General features: G+C 37.7%; 1 protein-coding gene across 2 annotated transcripts in view; it reads left to right on the top strand.

Moving 5' to 3' along the window:
- The first annotated feature begins 911 nt into the window (after window positions 1-911).
- Window positions 912-15,921, top strand: part of HCRTR2 (hypocretin receptor 2) — a 115,403-nt gene continuing 100,393 nt past the window's right edge. The window contains exon 1 of one of the 2 annotated variants that reach the window (XM_023223002.1): window positions 912-1,511. In XM_023223002.1, coding sequence (XP_023078770.1) covers window positions 1,289-1,511 — 223 coding nt within the window. In that variant the 5' untranslated portion in view covers window positions 912-1,288. The remainder of the gene's footprint in view (window positions 1,512-15,921) is intronic. The other variant, XR_002733830.2, reaches the window with a different exon arrangement.

Genomic DNA, 15,921 nt, shown 5'->3' with positions numbered 1-15,921 from the left:
GAAGTAGTGAATTGTGGTGGTCAATCCAAGCTAGATGGGGACATGTCAGCAATGTTATCAGGAGGCTTCTACTCTTAAGCTGAAGTTCAGATAAGATTTCCAGGCTCTTCCCAAGTGCAAGATTGTAATTACTCAAATGCAATATTTTTACCATGTTTATTAAGAATAAAAGGATCATGAATTCACATTCTGACAAATCCTAGAATACTTATTAGAGACAAAACCAATGCAGGAGAGAATGGCAGGTGACATCAGCCTTGAATCAATGGGAAGAAAGACCCAATGGGGTGTGGTATTTACCAGAGAGAGCACTTCTGCTTAGATTACTACATCCTATAGTGAATGTTTAATATCGTTTAGTATATTGGTGGTCTGTCTTGCTTGACAATATTAACTATGATCATATTTGTGACCCTTGGCGTCCTTCAAGAATTTGTTGCTATATTTCATATGACACTTAACTATTGCAAATACAAATTTCAGCTAAATAGACCCTTCATTTTAAAAACAGTCTCATTCTCCAATTTTAAGGAGAAAGTGAAGACGGAGATGCCTTAAAGACTCAGCAAGTGCTAAATTGGCAAATGTCAAATGTTAAAATAAGTTTATATTAAATGTTAAAGTATTTGCCTGGAATGACTTTTCCATTGTCCTGCTTGAGAAACACAGAGGTGCCTCCTTATTAGGCTTTACAGAGACAAATGTATCAGCATGCTCTGTATTAACTGTACGTTACATTTTTGTCCTATCCACACAGACTGATACATGTCTGTGCATGGCTTATAATAAGTGCATGTAAAAATAGAGAAAATAAGTAGAAAAAGAGAGAGAGATTTAACTCCCCCCCCCAAAAAAAACCAGATTAAATTACTTTTCATTACTTTTTTTTTTTTTTTTTTTTTTTCCTTCAGCTTCAGCTCTCCCTCAGCGCAGGAGGAGGCTGTGGGCTGCGGACTGAGTGCTGGAATGAGGAGTCATTGAGCTTCAGATGAGCCGGAGGTAGCTTTCTCCTCCCGGTGTCATTGCTGCAGCCTCCAGCGCGGGGTCCCTAGTTTCTCAGCTGCCTGTCTTCCCGGTGCAACATCGCCTGTAAAGGCAGCAAAGCCGCCACAGAAGTTGCCCGGCAGAAGGCTCCGGAGGCATTGGCTCCGTAACTTTTCACGTCATTTTCTGCTCGGGAGCCCCTTCTCGCCTCTCCGCGCAGCCTTTCCCACCGCAAATCACCAGTGCTCATGGGGCAGGCAGAGAGGAGCTTGCAGCATTGAGTGGAACCGGACTCGAGCCCGTGATGTCCGGCACCAAATTGGAGGACTCCCCCCCTTGTCGCAACTGGTCATCTGCTTCGGAGCTGAATGAAACTCAAGAGCCCTTTTTAAACCCCACCGACTATGACGATGAGGAATTCCTGCGGTACCTGTGGAGGGAATACCTGCACCCGAAAGAATATGAGTGGGTCCTGATCGCCGGGTACATCATCGTGTTCGTCGTAGCTCTCATTGGGAACGTACTGGGTGAGTCTCCTCCGGGGCAGCCCTCCCAGGTGCCATCACCCCCCACTCCGCCCCGAGCTGCGAAGGCTCTAAAGAGACCCCTCCCTCCCCCTGGGAAGCAAACAAAGAGGTCGCTGCTCTTGGGTGGGGTTTTCTAATAAAATAATAATAATAATAATAATAATAATAATAATAATAATAATAATAATAAAAAGTTTTCTGATTTTTCCGAACCAGGACCGAGCCCTGGAAAGGTTATTCCCTGTTGTGCAGGAATAACAGGGAAACCGCGTTTCTTTTTCGAGCACCTAGATTACAAGCGCAGGGAAGGGGCCGCGGCAGGGATCTCCAGGTGGATTTTGTTGAGTGTGTGTGTGTGTGGGTGGGGGAGTCAGTCATCCCTTTGTGTAACGTGGCTGGGTGTTTCTGCGGGGGGGTTGGGAAGAGGCAGAGCTTGCAGAATGCAAAGCTACCTCCCGAAGGAGAAAGCTCTCTTTGACTGTGGAAGTCACAAAGCATTTGTGAGCTAGGTGGCATTGCCCTTTGGCGAGGAGGTTTAGTCTCCAGTCAAGAGGTGGTTATGAACCAGCAGGGAGTGGAGACGGAGGCAAAGCAGGGAAGTGCACTCACTCATAGAAGCTGAATTAAACAGGAACCGTGCCTGGAGCAAGAAGAAGGAGGGGCATCGAGAAAAGTACCACAGAGATCTCAATCATCCATCCATCCATTCATTCATGCATCCACTCAGCAAAGTTTTTTTTTTTTTTTTTTTTTTTTTTTTTTTTTTTTTTTAGTCTGCTTGTTGCCAGGCTCCGGAATTATTCATGTCAACTGTTTGTTGTTGTTGTTTTGTTTTCCCCAAAGATGAGACTAAGCTTAATGCTAGGCTATTTGTCCCTGTCTAGGTCTGTATGCAAGCACAGGTTTCCTCGACCCCCACTCCCCTCCCCCTAAACAATTTCTGAGGGTTGGGGAGGGGGTGAGATGGCAACATGGTGAGTGCGATGATGGAATGTATTAGGGCGACTGGGGAATCTTCCTCCAGAAAAGGGGCTTTGGAAGGGAGGGATAACTTGAAATAAATTGTGAATGGAAGGAGAGTGTACCTTGATGAATGAGGAGTAGAAGGCTGGGAGACTTTTCACATGCAGAGGGCAGTGTGGAGGAAGTCTCTGCTGAAAATGACAGGAGATGGAGGAGGCTAGGAGTTGCTCTTGATTTTCAGTTATAAAATGGGAAATAGGTGAGTGAGGTGAGATAGGCTGGGAGGCTTTGCAGTCAAAAGCAAAGAACTTGTAGCTGCAATGGAAACTGACAAGGAAATTATCAGGCTTTCAGCACTAACCTGATTTTTACCTTCTCTCCCAAGTGTGTTGGTCTGGGTAGAAATCATCCCGACTCAGCAGGTAGAATAGATGATAGTGTATGAATGAGAGGAGTTCTCCAGAGAGTTGGTAGAATGTTATCTGAGGAGACAAGAAACCTCTGAGAACTTTAGTACATTTTTAAATATTATTTTTAGACTGTTTTCCTTTGGTTGATTTAAAAGTGAAAGGAAATCTTTTTGGTATACTAACAAAATGAAACAAAAGTGGAAATACACATGATTAAGACTCTTGTTATAAGCATAATTCTGTTGATAATAATCCCAGTCTTGCTTTCCTTCTTCTTGTTACCCATCCTTAGGATTACATCTCTTAAGACACAATGCTACCAGCATAGCAACATTTTACTGCATTATACCAACACTTATTGATAAGTGAATAATCAAAATTGAACATATTTTGAGTACCTACTGTGTGCCAGGTCCCTTCATGTGCATTCTCTCCCTTAAACATCAAAATAACCCACATTAACCAGAAGAAGAAACAAGACTTAGAGAAATAAAATGACATATTAAGGGACATAATTTAGATTCAGTTCCATTTTTTTTCTGACCTCAGATCCAGAATTCTCCATTGTTATTCCACTCTAGAGCTAGAAAGCATATAGAGAATAGATTCTCTGCTCCTGACTGTCTGCAAGCTTATTGGATGTGTTCCTGTTCTCCCCTGCATCCATGTCCACTGCCAATAAAATACAATGAGGGATTAATGGCACTGTCATTCTCTTTACCAAAAACCTGTCCAGAGAAGCAGTAATTTTTTTATGAATAGCTAGGAATAGTAACTATTTGCCTTCCTTATTTCAATTTTAGGCTGCATCTTTGTGGTAAAATGTGCTCTTCTTTGCTCTTATTGCATTTTTACCTTGCAGAGACCTTGTAATGGATAGTCTCCATATCCTAATTGCATAGTTTAGGGATACATGTTTGCTAGCCTGGGGAGTTTTAGTTTCAAGAATGAAACACCTCTACAGTAAGGCTACTTGTTTCATAACGTCAAGGAAGACAGCACTATCCACAGCCCCAAGTGCTGAAATGGCCAATTCCATTCAGCCTAAAAAGAAAGATTTACTCAAAGCACTCTGCTGTCAAGAAACTGATAGCTATTTTCCTCAGGACTGAATAACACTGAAATCCTCTCTGGTTGAACTGAAATGCATTCTTTTCTGACATACTGCCTGAAAGTTGATGAGGTTTAGGTTTGACATTTAAACAAATGAGTAGTGTCGTTACTCACAGACAACTTCCTGCTGTTTGATGTCGCTGTCAAATTTGCAAAATGAATTAGACTGAGAATTGCTTTTTTACCCCTCTGGTGTAAGTAATTTTACACATAGAGTGGTAGGACAGGACATCACATGACTTATCCAAAATAAAGAAGCAATATTAAGTATGAAGGTAAAATACCACAGTGTAGGCAGCAGATGTAATCACTGAGCCTTCAGGTCCAGTCACCATTTGTACTTTCATACAACTAACTACTTGGAAAATCTCAACCTTTTTGGGTTTACAAATATAATGCCATGGGTTAGAAGTCATCTTCCCCACAATGTCCTTTTGTGCAGTGATGTAATAGGATATGCTATCAGTGGCATGACAAAGTCATGATTGTCCTCATCTCTTTTTCTTCTCCCTATAGTCCCTCTCTATCATTATGCCACCTCTCCACTCTCATATACTCCTTCCAGAGATGGAAAGCAATTTCCTGGGGGAGTAAAGTTTTAAATAGAATTTTATGAGTATTTACATTCAATGAAAAGCTGCAAGCATGTTTATTGTGAAGTTTTAAGTTCTATGGAAGGAGCATAGGGTAATGTTCTCTTTGAAAGGAGTATCTTTTCAGTATCTTCAAAATAATGCTACCTATAACCTATTCCTAACTATGTCTTCTACTACAGCTAAGTACATGTATCAACTTATTCAACTGGTATATTCTGAGGATTATCATTTTTTAAAATTAGTGTGTATATCAGAGGAGCTATTGGGGAAATGTAAAGAAATGTGATTTATGTTAATTTTTACTTCTGCTTCCTTGAGTGACAATTGTAGGGAGATATGTGTTCTAGTCAGTTTAAACATTAAGTATCGAGGGAAAACGATCAATTTTCTGCCTTTCATATCTGCATTCAAAGATGTCATCTGTTTCACCTGGTATGCTTCTATCATATCTGTTGTTGTCTTCATATGGAAAATGGGAAAACATGTAATAAATGTCGACATCAGTCTAGCTATACTTCTTGCTTCTTGTATGCCATTAGCAAGTTATTGAACTATCCAAGTCAATTTTTTATAATTGCAAATTAAGATCAATAATGCCTGCATTGTAGAAATAGTATCAGGATATAATGTACACATACCCACTGTAAAGACATATAAAGGAACACATGCACATATATATTTTTCTTGACACAGACACTAATTAATGTCAATTTTTATTCCTTAATTTTCATGACTGAACTTTTTGTGATGTGGCGTATAGCCAGCTTCTGCCTTCATGGCCAGTCTGTATCTCTGTAGCTCTTTATGGCCTCTGCCCCAGCCTTTTCCTTAATTGCGTATTTTCCTAAAAGGGGTGAATAAAATGGTGTTGACACGCATTACTCTCCTTTTCCACACTAGCTCTACCCACCCATCTCCTTACTTAACATTGCCTTTTTGCCTTTAAATGAAAGCCATTCCTAACTATTGGAATAGTTTGCTTTCTCTCTCAACTTAAATTTGCCTGTGCTGGATCCCATTCATTTAGAGTTTTTGAGTTGTTAATAGGCTGGTCTATCACTACTAATGTTTTAAATAACACACACATTGGTAATATGTTGATTTAACTCATATAGTGTTAAAATATTTTGTGAAATATTCATAGTTAGAATATATAATCCATTAAGTAATTTACCCAATAACAGTTTACCCAAGTTAGGTGTGTGGAATGGGGAAATACTTGTAATAGGGTTGCTTCCTACAGAGTTAGTCTTGTGTCAGATATGTAAGTGGTAGAATTGCAAGTTCATGTTACTCCTAAGCCTAGAGACATTTATTTTCTGCTTCTCCTAATGCCCATTTTATTTTCATGGGTGTTTGTAAACCCATGCTTTTCTACACAGAAGCAAAAAGGGGCTACTTCTAACCCCTTTTTAGATGTGGAAATAATACATCACTCATCTTAGCCAAGACTCAATAGAATCATGAACAGTGACAGTAAAAGGTAATATTAACTACTAAGCTTTAAAACTATGGTGCATTTTAGCTTTAAAATGCAAAAATGCTTATCTGAATAAGAATTAAACTGATGCCTCTGCATTTTTGCTGAAATCATAACTGTTTAGTCTTACTTAGTAAAATAAATTATATCTTTGACTTAAACAAAGTCCCAATGATAACTTTTAAGATGGCTATTTCATAGGCAACAGAAACATTTATCATGGACAGACAATAATGAGAGCACCATGTGCAAATGATAACTTATGTAATGAGTTATTTCTGTATTTGAAAAAATATATTTGAAAATGGGATAATTAAAAAAATACCAATTTTCAAGAGACCAAATCTAAAACTCAAATATAAACACAATGCTCCAGTTTTTAGAAAACTGTCTTGATTTTAGTAGTGCTTACATACTAAATTGTATCATATGTTTTTATATTAATTTTCCTTATTTTGTATTTTAGATTGTATTTGAAAATTTTCATGCACTGCAGCTATGTTAGCATCCCAAAGTCTCCATATTCTCACTCAGCTCCAAAACATCCACTGCTGATGTTATTTAACTAGTGAAAGAGGATCATTCCATGTTTCTTCTTATAGCATTCTGACATCTTCTACACCCTAAGGAATGCTGGTTTATTAAGTGGTGGTTCACTGGTATGCTTCAGTCAATGGCATGTGATTGGTGAAACTGAGAGTATTTGTCTTCAGTTCCTTTGCTCCCTGCAAAGGAAATTTTTGAATATTTATTGGGTACTATATGCCAGCTCCTATATGTCAGGCTCCACTTACATATACTCTATTGATGACTTACAACAAACTTATAATGAGGAGATTTATAGGTTTTACAAATAAGAGAAATGAATTTCAAAGAGCAATGTTAACTCACTCAAAAGTTTAGTCAGGCAGTAAATAGCAGCACTAAGTTTCAAATATGGATTTAACAAATTCCATGGTCCATGCATGTTCCATTACTTCATCCTGCCTCTTTCTGTAGCTTCTAACCCTGACTGGAGAAGCATAGGAAGAAAGAGGAAGGAAGAGATACTTAGATGTGCCCTCTAGACAATTTACAGAGTTGTTTGGGCATGTTGCCATGCTATTTTTCTGATACACTACAATTCTTCAGCTCTGAGGATGAGCTCATTTGATAAGCTAATCAAGGTCAGGCTAGGGTTACTTTACAAGAGAAAATTTCAAGGTAAAATAGGTGCTGCCAAAAATGCTTTTACCTGTTCAGGGGGGTGACTCACTGGAAAAAAATGTTAGATAATTGTGGCCAAGGATTATTTTGTTATTGAAAGTGCTATCTTTAGACACAATTTGAGCCTGAGGACCTAAACACTTAAAACTTCACATATTCTAAAGATATTTGTTTATTTTTCTTTTTGTCATGCATTGTCAAAGAAATAATTAGTATTTATTTAAACAAATCATGTTGCTATTGCTATTGATTTTATTAAATAGGTCAACCTTTTTTTTTTTTGAGATGGAGTCTTCCTCTGTCACCTAGGCTGGGATGCAGTGACACAATCTCATCTCACTGCTGCCTCCACCTCCTGGCTTCAAGCTATTTTCCTGCCTCCCCAGTAGCCGGGATTACAGGCACATGCCACCATGCCCAGCTATTGTTTTTTGTTTGTTTGTTTGTTTGTTTGTATTTTTAGTAGAGATGGATTTCACCATCTTGGCCAGGCTGGTCTTGAGCTCCTGACCTTGTTATCCACCCACCTCAGCCTCCCAAAATGCTGAGATTACAGGCATGAGCCACTGTGCCTGACCTGAATAGGTCAATTTTTATATCACCAGATAGTGTTCCTGAAACAGAATAATGTTATATATGTATGAAGAATCATTACCTATTACATCAAACATGAAATGACATTTAGATACTGACTCTGAAACACTTTGAGATGCTATTGGATGAAACACATGACACGTATGTCCAGTCTTTTGAATTGCTGACTCTGAGGATAAAATTTTTTCATTTCACCTTTGTTCACAATGAGAAGTGATCTCTTAACCAAGTAAATGAATTAAATTGATATTTAAAATAACATTAAATTTCTTGCCAGAAAAACTGTTCTTTCACAAACAGAAAACAAATTGTTCAAAATAAATTACTATATATTTCTAAAAAATGTTTAGAGATTATTATTATCGGGCCTTGACAAGTAATCTGCCTTCAATATTAAACACATGAAAACAATGTTTAATATTTATATAGTATTTTACTTTTCAGAAGATATTTTTCCATATTCTGTCTCAGTTATTCTTCACAACAACATTATGAGGTAGGTCTTTTTTAATGAAAAACCTCAAGTGCGTGAAGTGATTTAAAATTACTGTGGAAGAAAAGCATGGGCACACAGAAAAACCAAGTGGTTGTGTGTCAACTTGGGAAAAGCTTGCAAATTTCCTGTATTTCAAGAGGCCAGGATAAGGCATGTAATTACCTTTTACTGGTCATCAGCTATCCTGTCTTTGATACATGATTTTGTCAAAACTCTGAGGAAAAATTCACATTAATACACTTCATAAACTTGTTAAACATAAAATAATAATTTTGATGTTTTAATTTACAGTAAGAGTTTATTCTTACAAGTCCTCAAGCACCCAAAATTCTTTCAGTTATCACCGTCTTTTTCAGTAAACAGAAATCCATGTGGACAGTTATTGTTCTGAATAGTAGCAAAGAAACCCTGAATTTTCATTGGCTTAGTATCACGAAAGTTTATTTCTTGCTCAATTAACATCTAAGGTGGGTTGGAGAGTCCGTTTCATCCAATGAGTTATGGTTCAGGCAGCCTCCACAATTTGCGCACCATCCCAAAAAGGTGGACTCTGTGGTAATCAGTTTCCAATATGGCTTCCAATGACCGTCCCCCAACCCTGGCCCCACTTCCTGGTAGTCACACCATCGTGTAGTCCCTTTCCATATTATGCCAGAATTGGTCTGGGTGACCAACAGCTTATAGCAGCAGTGAAACGATGTCACTTTCAAGATTACATAACAAGAGCTTACAGCTTCTGGCTCAAGAACCCACTTTCTCTGTAGCTCTTGGATCTCTTCTTCTGGAGGAAGTGTTAAAATCTGGAGTTAAAATTCTGGATTTAAAAGTTCTTCTGGAGTTATAATCTCCAGCTAGCAGCCAGAGAGGAAATACAGTCTGTTAACAACCTCATGTGTGAGCTTGGAAGCAAATCCCTCAGACAAGGTTGAGTCTTGAGATGACTATAACAGTCACTACCCCAACCCATCCCCAGCTTCACTGCAACTTAGTAACAGACACTGAGGCAGAACTATTCATCTAAGCTTCTTGCAGATTCCTGACCATGCAGAAGCTGTGTCATAATAAATTTGTGTTGTTTGACTTCAGTTTCGGTATAAGTTGTTGCACAGCCTCTAAAGTTGTGAACTAGAAGTATACTGACTCTTAACTACCTTTGCCAAAAATTAACACTTGCCAGTCAAGCTCATACTCATTTGGCCCAAATCAATAATATTGTATCAACCTAACTACAAAGGGGATTGGGAGATGGTGATGTCTCTGTCACAGAATCTATATAATAGTGAAAAGTATTTTTAACTTGCGTAGACTCAGAATACGAGAATTTGGAGGAATTCAATACTTAATGGCATACCACTAAGATAACCTGGTAGATATATCATTCTAATTTGGGTCTCTGACAATAGAGGTAATTGATAATATTAAGAGACTGTGTGCCAATTATTGTGCTAGGATTGAGGGTACAAAGGTAATAGAATCCGAGGAACCTGCACTCTTTTTGAAAGACAGACATATAAACACATACTTTCAAAATAATGATGTAAGTGCTACTATGACAGATGGTTGCACAGAATGTAGTGGAAGTATTTGAGAAGGACACTTAGCTCCACTGGGGGATTAAAGAGAGAGATACAGGAGGAGATGACACCTAAACTGAGTTTTAATAGATGAATTCAAGTTACCCAGGTGAGGAAAATTGGGTAAGGATGTTCTAAGCAGAGGAAACAACATAAGCAAAATCAAAGAGGCATGAAATAGAATGAGCTATGAAGAAAGCGTTAGGCAATTGGGTAACTCCAGTGTAAGTGCAGATGAGGAGAGTCTGGAAATGAGGCTGAAGCAGTAGATAAGGATTGGCCATAAAATACCTTATGTACAATTCTTAAGATCTAGGCTTTGACACTGTTGTTTAGGGGGAGCCGTTAAAGGATTTTAAATTAGAGTGCCATCATTGGTTTGCATTTTCCATGAGAGCATTTTGAGGAAAATGCAGAGCATAAATACAAAAGGGGAAAGACTAGTGAAGGTTTTCACACTGGGGTTTGCATCCTGTTTTGGCAATAAGCTTCTTTTAATGAAAACAAACTGACAGTAAAGAACATAATCCAAATTCTCCAGATAATTACTTCCAGGAGACTTTCTACTGCTGCATACAAAACAAAGAAAGAAAAAAATAAAGTGAGAAAATGAAGGAAAACGAAGGAAGGAAGAGAAACAAAGAATACATATTAGAAAACTGTTGCTGTTTTTGTTTTGCTGAATATTTAAATTTGAGAAGAAATTTTTCTTTTTCTTTTTACTTTTTTTTTTTTTTTTTTTTTTTTTTGAGACAAAGTCTCGCTCTATCACCCACGCTGGAGTGCAGTGGCGCCATTTCAGTTCACTGCAACCTCCGCCTTCCACGTCCCAGTGATTGTCTTGCCTCTGACTCCCCAGTAGCTGGGACTTCAGAGATGCACCATCACGCGCAGCTAATTTTTTGTATTTTTAGTAGAGATGGGATTTCCTCGTGTTGCTCAGGCTTCTCTTGAACTCCTGAGCTCAGGCAGTCCTCCCACCTTGGCCTCACAAAGTGCTAGGATTACAGACGTGAGCCACTGCGCCCAGCCGCAAGTTTTCTTTATGATATTTTAATGATGTATTTCCTAGAACATGTATGTGTGAACCTTGCATGCCATAGTTCTATTAATACTTTCCAATATTCTACATGGTTTTTTTTACTAAAATCATTCTTATGATTAGTTACTGATTGGGGCTTCAATGCATCACTGTACCCCTAGCCATCTCTCATTTTAGCTTCTATATCACATTTTGGCCTCACACTGGAACTCAAAAGATTAAAAATTTGAGGTCTAATAAACAATTTTCACTTTTTCCAACTAAATCCTCACTTCCTTCTAAATTTTCTACAACTTTCTCAACATTCTCACTTGAAATTTTATTTTAAATGGCATGTATTTCATTCAAATAATCAATGAAGATGCTACATTGACCCCAGGTCAGCCCTTAGGGAATTTCCGTGACCATTTCCCTACAGGTTGGCATGGTAACACACTTCAAAATTTCTAAATCTGTGGATAGTTTAGAAGCTTTTATTTGCTGTTCCTAGTTCACAATGGAAATACAGCAATGATTTAAAATTGTAATATCCTTTTGTAGATTCTTAGCTTTTATTGCTACTCAGTGACTCTAAAATGCATTTATAAGGCACATGGTTTGTAACCATGTGAGGCCTTTATTTTATCACTACATTGCTAGAAATGGGGTCAGAAAGCCACTGGCTTCAATAATTTAATTCATCAATTTGGAATGAATTTGATGAGTCAACCACTTTGGTAGAGAACCATATTGCTCATAAATACTGTTTTGAAGACAATTTGTCTTTCTTAAAATGTGAAGATTGTGCTAATCTTTCTGGGCAGGGGTATGGAGGTATGATTACATGCTTAAGAAACCATTTTGTTATTATATTAGACTGAATCAACTTTTCCTTATTAAAAATAGATAAAAACTTAACATCCTCAATTATAATACTTTATACAAAAGTTTCTCAATTTTATATAGACTGAAGATAAAAATACATTAACAAATCTTACCAAAGCTGGTTTAGGAAAATAACTTCGTAATTATTGAGACATTTGTGTGTTTGAGCTTGATTTATACTTTGGACACAGGGAAACCTAAAGAGACCTTGTTCTTTGAAATCATCAGAAATGGTGATGGTGACTCAGACATTCCTGAAAATCAGTAAGATCACCCTAGTTTATAGATGGATGTGTTATTTTTCCCCCAGGCATAATGAACTTTATAACTTGTCATTGACAAGAAGCCAAACCATCTTAGAGATAAAGGGGAAAAAAAATTTAAGAACTTAAAAACACATAAATAAAATCATGTGCATACCTCACACATGTGTACACAGTCTGGGGACTGTATGATATGAATAATATAATTAATACACCCTAATTTTTCATGCAGGATTAAGAAAGTATCTTCCAAACATTAAAAATGCTAAAAACTGGATATAAGGCCTTGAGTTTCCCAAATTCAAGACGTATTTTCAACTATCCCCTGAGTAAATGAACTATAACCTTTACAGAAGTAAAAATGATAAATACACTAAATGATGAGTAAGTCCTTGAATTAACAGCCATGCAAGAAGGAGTATACCTTGGATGATTGATCACTTAGCGTGATTTCTTTTCCTTTAACAGACAATATTCCTTGACAATATTTCTTTGAACAGAATACAATGTTTCCCTAAACAATATATGCCTGCTCTAGAGTTTTCACAATTTCTGATCCTCCTATGGCTGGCTCCTGCTCAGCTCATACCACATTTTCATGGAAGTCCTCTTAGAATGCCAGCTTTGAATCACTACTCCCTCATGTGCTGTGTGTGATAGCATCCCGTTTTAGTTTTGTCATAGAATTGATTACCATTTGAAATTGAATTGTTAATTTATTGTTCCCTTTTCTGTTGTCTCCCTTAAGGAAAATGTAAGCTGCATGGGAATAGTTTCAGTATTTTTCTTGTTTGCCAATGTATCCTCAGTGCCGAGAACAGGTTCAGGAATATAGAATTTTTAGTTAGCAAATGTATTAAAGTGTAAGACTTCCAGCAGGAGGAATCTTTTAGATATAAGTACATTTTTTAAATTAAGCATTGCAGGCTTTAAATTTCTTCTATATAAATATTTAAAATAAAACTTTAATAATTTGAATTGTTTGTGATTATTTTGTTTTATATCTTAAGTAACTTATACATCAACTATTTTATAGTTATTCTAGTAGTGATTATGAAAGACCATTTGAAAATCTTTCCCCAGCACTGAGATATCCTTGACATTACTAAGTGATTTATACCATGAAATTATATTGCTCTTCTCAAGAAAAGCAAAATGAAATTTACAAACTTTGGCAGCTTTTTGTTATTTTATTTTCAAGTCAGATACACCAAGATTTCTTTAAATGACATGTTATATTTCTGCAATAACCGAGAAGAACATGTAATGTGCAAAACTCTTACTTAAACTCTTTTTGTTTCAAAATAATTCTTGGTTGTTTTTATAAAAGTCCAAGCAAATACTTAATGATCTATGTCCCAAATGAGGTGAAACAGCTGTGACAGAATGTTACTATGACTCTGTACTTTCTATAATACAAAGGGACAGACATATCCCCACCTGAGCCTAGGATGGTTCAGGCATGCTCATAGAGCCTAAACTTTACGAATCCTCTGTCATTCTCTTCCATTGCCAGTGACTTGTGCCAATTCTAGGGTTCTGGACTGTGCAGACAATTGAAAAAATAATCACACTTTCAGGTGGCACAGAAAACCAATGTTGATAGTAGATGCATAGTTCTAGACATTTTATGTAATAGAGAATAAGAGAAACACCAATCTGCTTTCAAACTCCTAAAATGTTCATCATTATAAATTAAAAAAAAAAAGTGTAACCTCACCCACAGAAAGAAGATATTGGGGCCAGGCATGGTGGCTCATGCCTGTAATCCCAGTGCTTTGGGATGCCGAGGCAGGTGGATCACGAGGTCAAGAGATCGCTACCATCCTGGCCAACATGGTGAAACCCCATCTTTACTTAAAAAGAGAAAAAAAAAAAATAATTAGCTGGTCTTGGTGGCAGGCGCCTGTACTCCCAGGTACTCGGGAGGCTGAGGCAGGAGAATCGCTTGAACCTGGGAGACGGAGGTTTCAGTGAGCCGAGATGAAGCCACTGCACTCCAACCTGGTGACAGAGTGAGACTCCGTCTCAAAAAAAACAAAAACAAACAAACAAACAAACAAAAAAAGAAGATATTGGTAATTCTAGCAGACCCTAGAACAACTGAACCAAACTTATTAATATGTATTATTATTGAAAATCAGTAATGAATATTTACAGAACAGGTTTTTTGGAGTTGTTACATTTCCCTTATCACATAACTTTTCAACAGGTTTTAACTAACCTGTTTTAGTTAATCCTACAACAACTAGTGTGATAGGGCTATTCTTTGCTCTTTTTTTTTTTTTTTTTTTTTAACAGGTAGTGACATTCAGTATTAGAGAGCTGCTATTGTGTTAGTTGTTTGAATACCTTTACACATTATCAATTGGCCTTTCCATTCCTGAGTTTAGAGTAAATGCTCTGTCGCCCAGGTTGGAGTGAGGTGGCGCAATCTCAGCTCAGTGCAAGCTCCACCTCACAGGTTCATGCCATTCTCCCACCTAAGCCTCCCAAGTAGCTGGAACTACAGGCGCCTGCCACGACGCCCAGCTAATCTTTTGTATTTTTAGTAGAGATGGGGTTTCACCGTGTTAGCCAGGATGGTCTCGATCTCCTGAACTCGTGATCCAGCCACCTCGACCTCCCAAAGTACTGGGATTACAGGCATGAGCCACCACGCCCAGCTAGTTTTTTTTTTTTTTTTTCTTGTATTTAGTAGAGATGGAGTTTCACCATGTTAGCCAGGATGGTCTCAATCTCCTGTCCTCGTGATCCACCCGCCTCAGCTTCCCAAAGTACTGGGATTACAGGGCTGAGCCACCACGTCCGGCCATAAATGCAGTCTTGTTCCCCACTTCCATTCCTCCTTTGACAGTACAGCTATGCTAGTCTGCGTAGCAAATTGAAAAAATATGACCTTTGGGATTTAAACAAAACACAGTGTCATACACATTTTCTGGTAAACTTAACCAAAGGGTTAACCAAAGGGTAAACTTAACCAAAGGATTGCGTTCCATAACTAATCACCAATGTCTCAGTGATCTGTAACTATTTGTAGGTACCTGATTACAGGTACTAGACAGAAAGAGGAGCGAGGAATACAAGAGCAAGATTCAAGCCAGACATAGATTTCATCTCTTTGTAAACAGGAGTTCAGAAGACTGCTCTGAATGCTGAGTTAGCATCATCAATAATAGAAATATTTGCAGATTGTTGATTTGAAGTCATGCAAACGTATCTTTTTCATCCAAGTGGAGGCAAAAGCAACAAAGAGCACCAGAGGGCTAAATCCAACTGTGGCAGCAAAAGGTACACAGAAAAATAAAGCATCCTGAACCAACACACTGACTTTCTAGGGCTTATCTAATTTGGAGCTATTTCCTTTTCTTATTTCATTCAGCAAATATTTATTGAACACCCACAATGTGTAATCTGTTCTATTACATTCTGTGGAGGAAATACAGAAGTGAATGAGGCATGGTTCTTACCTACAAGGAATTTCTAATCTTGTGGGCGAGACTAACATGTAAACAATAAACTATAGTATGAGGATTATGAAGAGGCATATACTAAGTCTCAGAACATTGAAATATAAGAGTTGGGTTTGACGTGGGGAAAGAAATACCTTCTTTGCTGAGGAGGTAGCATTTTGAGGTATTGTTGATACGTGAATACAATTTTGAAAAGTTCCACAGTATGAGAAATTTCACCTACGTTGGTGAAGTAGTAACAGTAAATGCATCATAGCCTGAAGACACAAAAATAATTATTTATAAACCATTCCAAAAATCATTCAGGCAATTCCAATAATACACAGGTTTTTAAAC

The sequence above is a fragment of the Piliocolobus tephrosceles genome, chromosome 5 (assembly GCF_002776525.5).
Source record: "Piliocolobus tephrosceles isolate RC106 chromosome 5, ASM277652v3, whole genome shotgun sequence".
Lineage (NCBI taxonomy): Eukaryota > Metazoa > Chordata > Mammalia > Primates > Cercopithecidae > Piliocolobus > Piliocolobus tephrosceles.
This window is presented reverse-complemented; position numbering and strand designations above follow the sequence as displayed.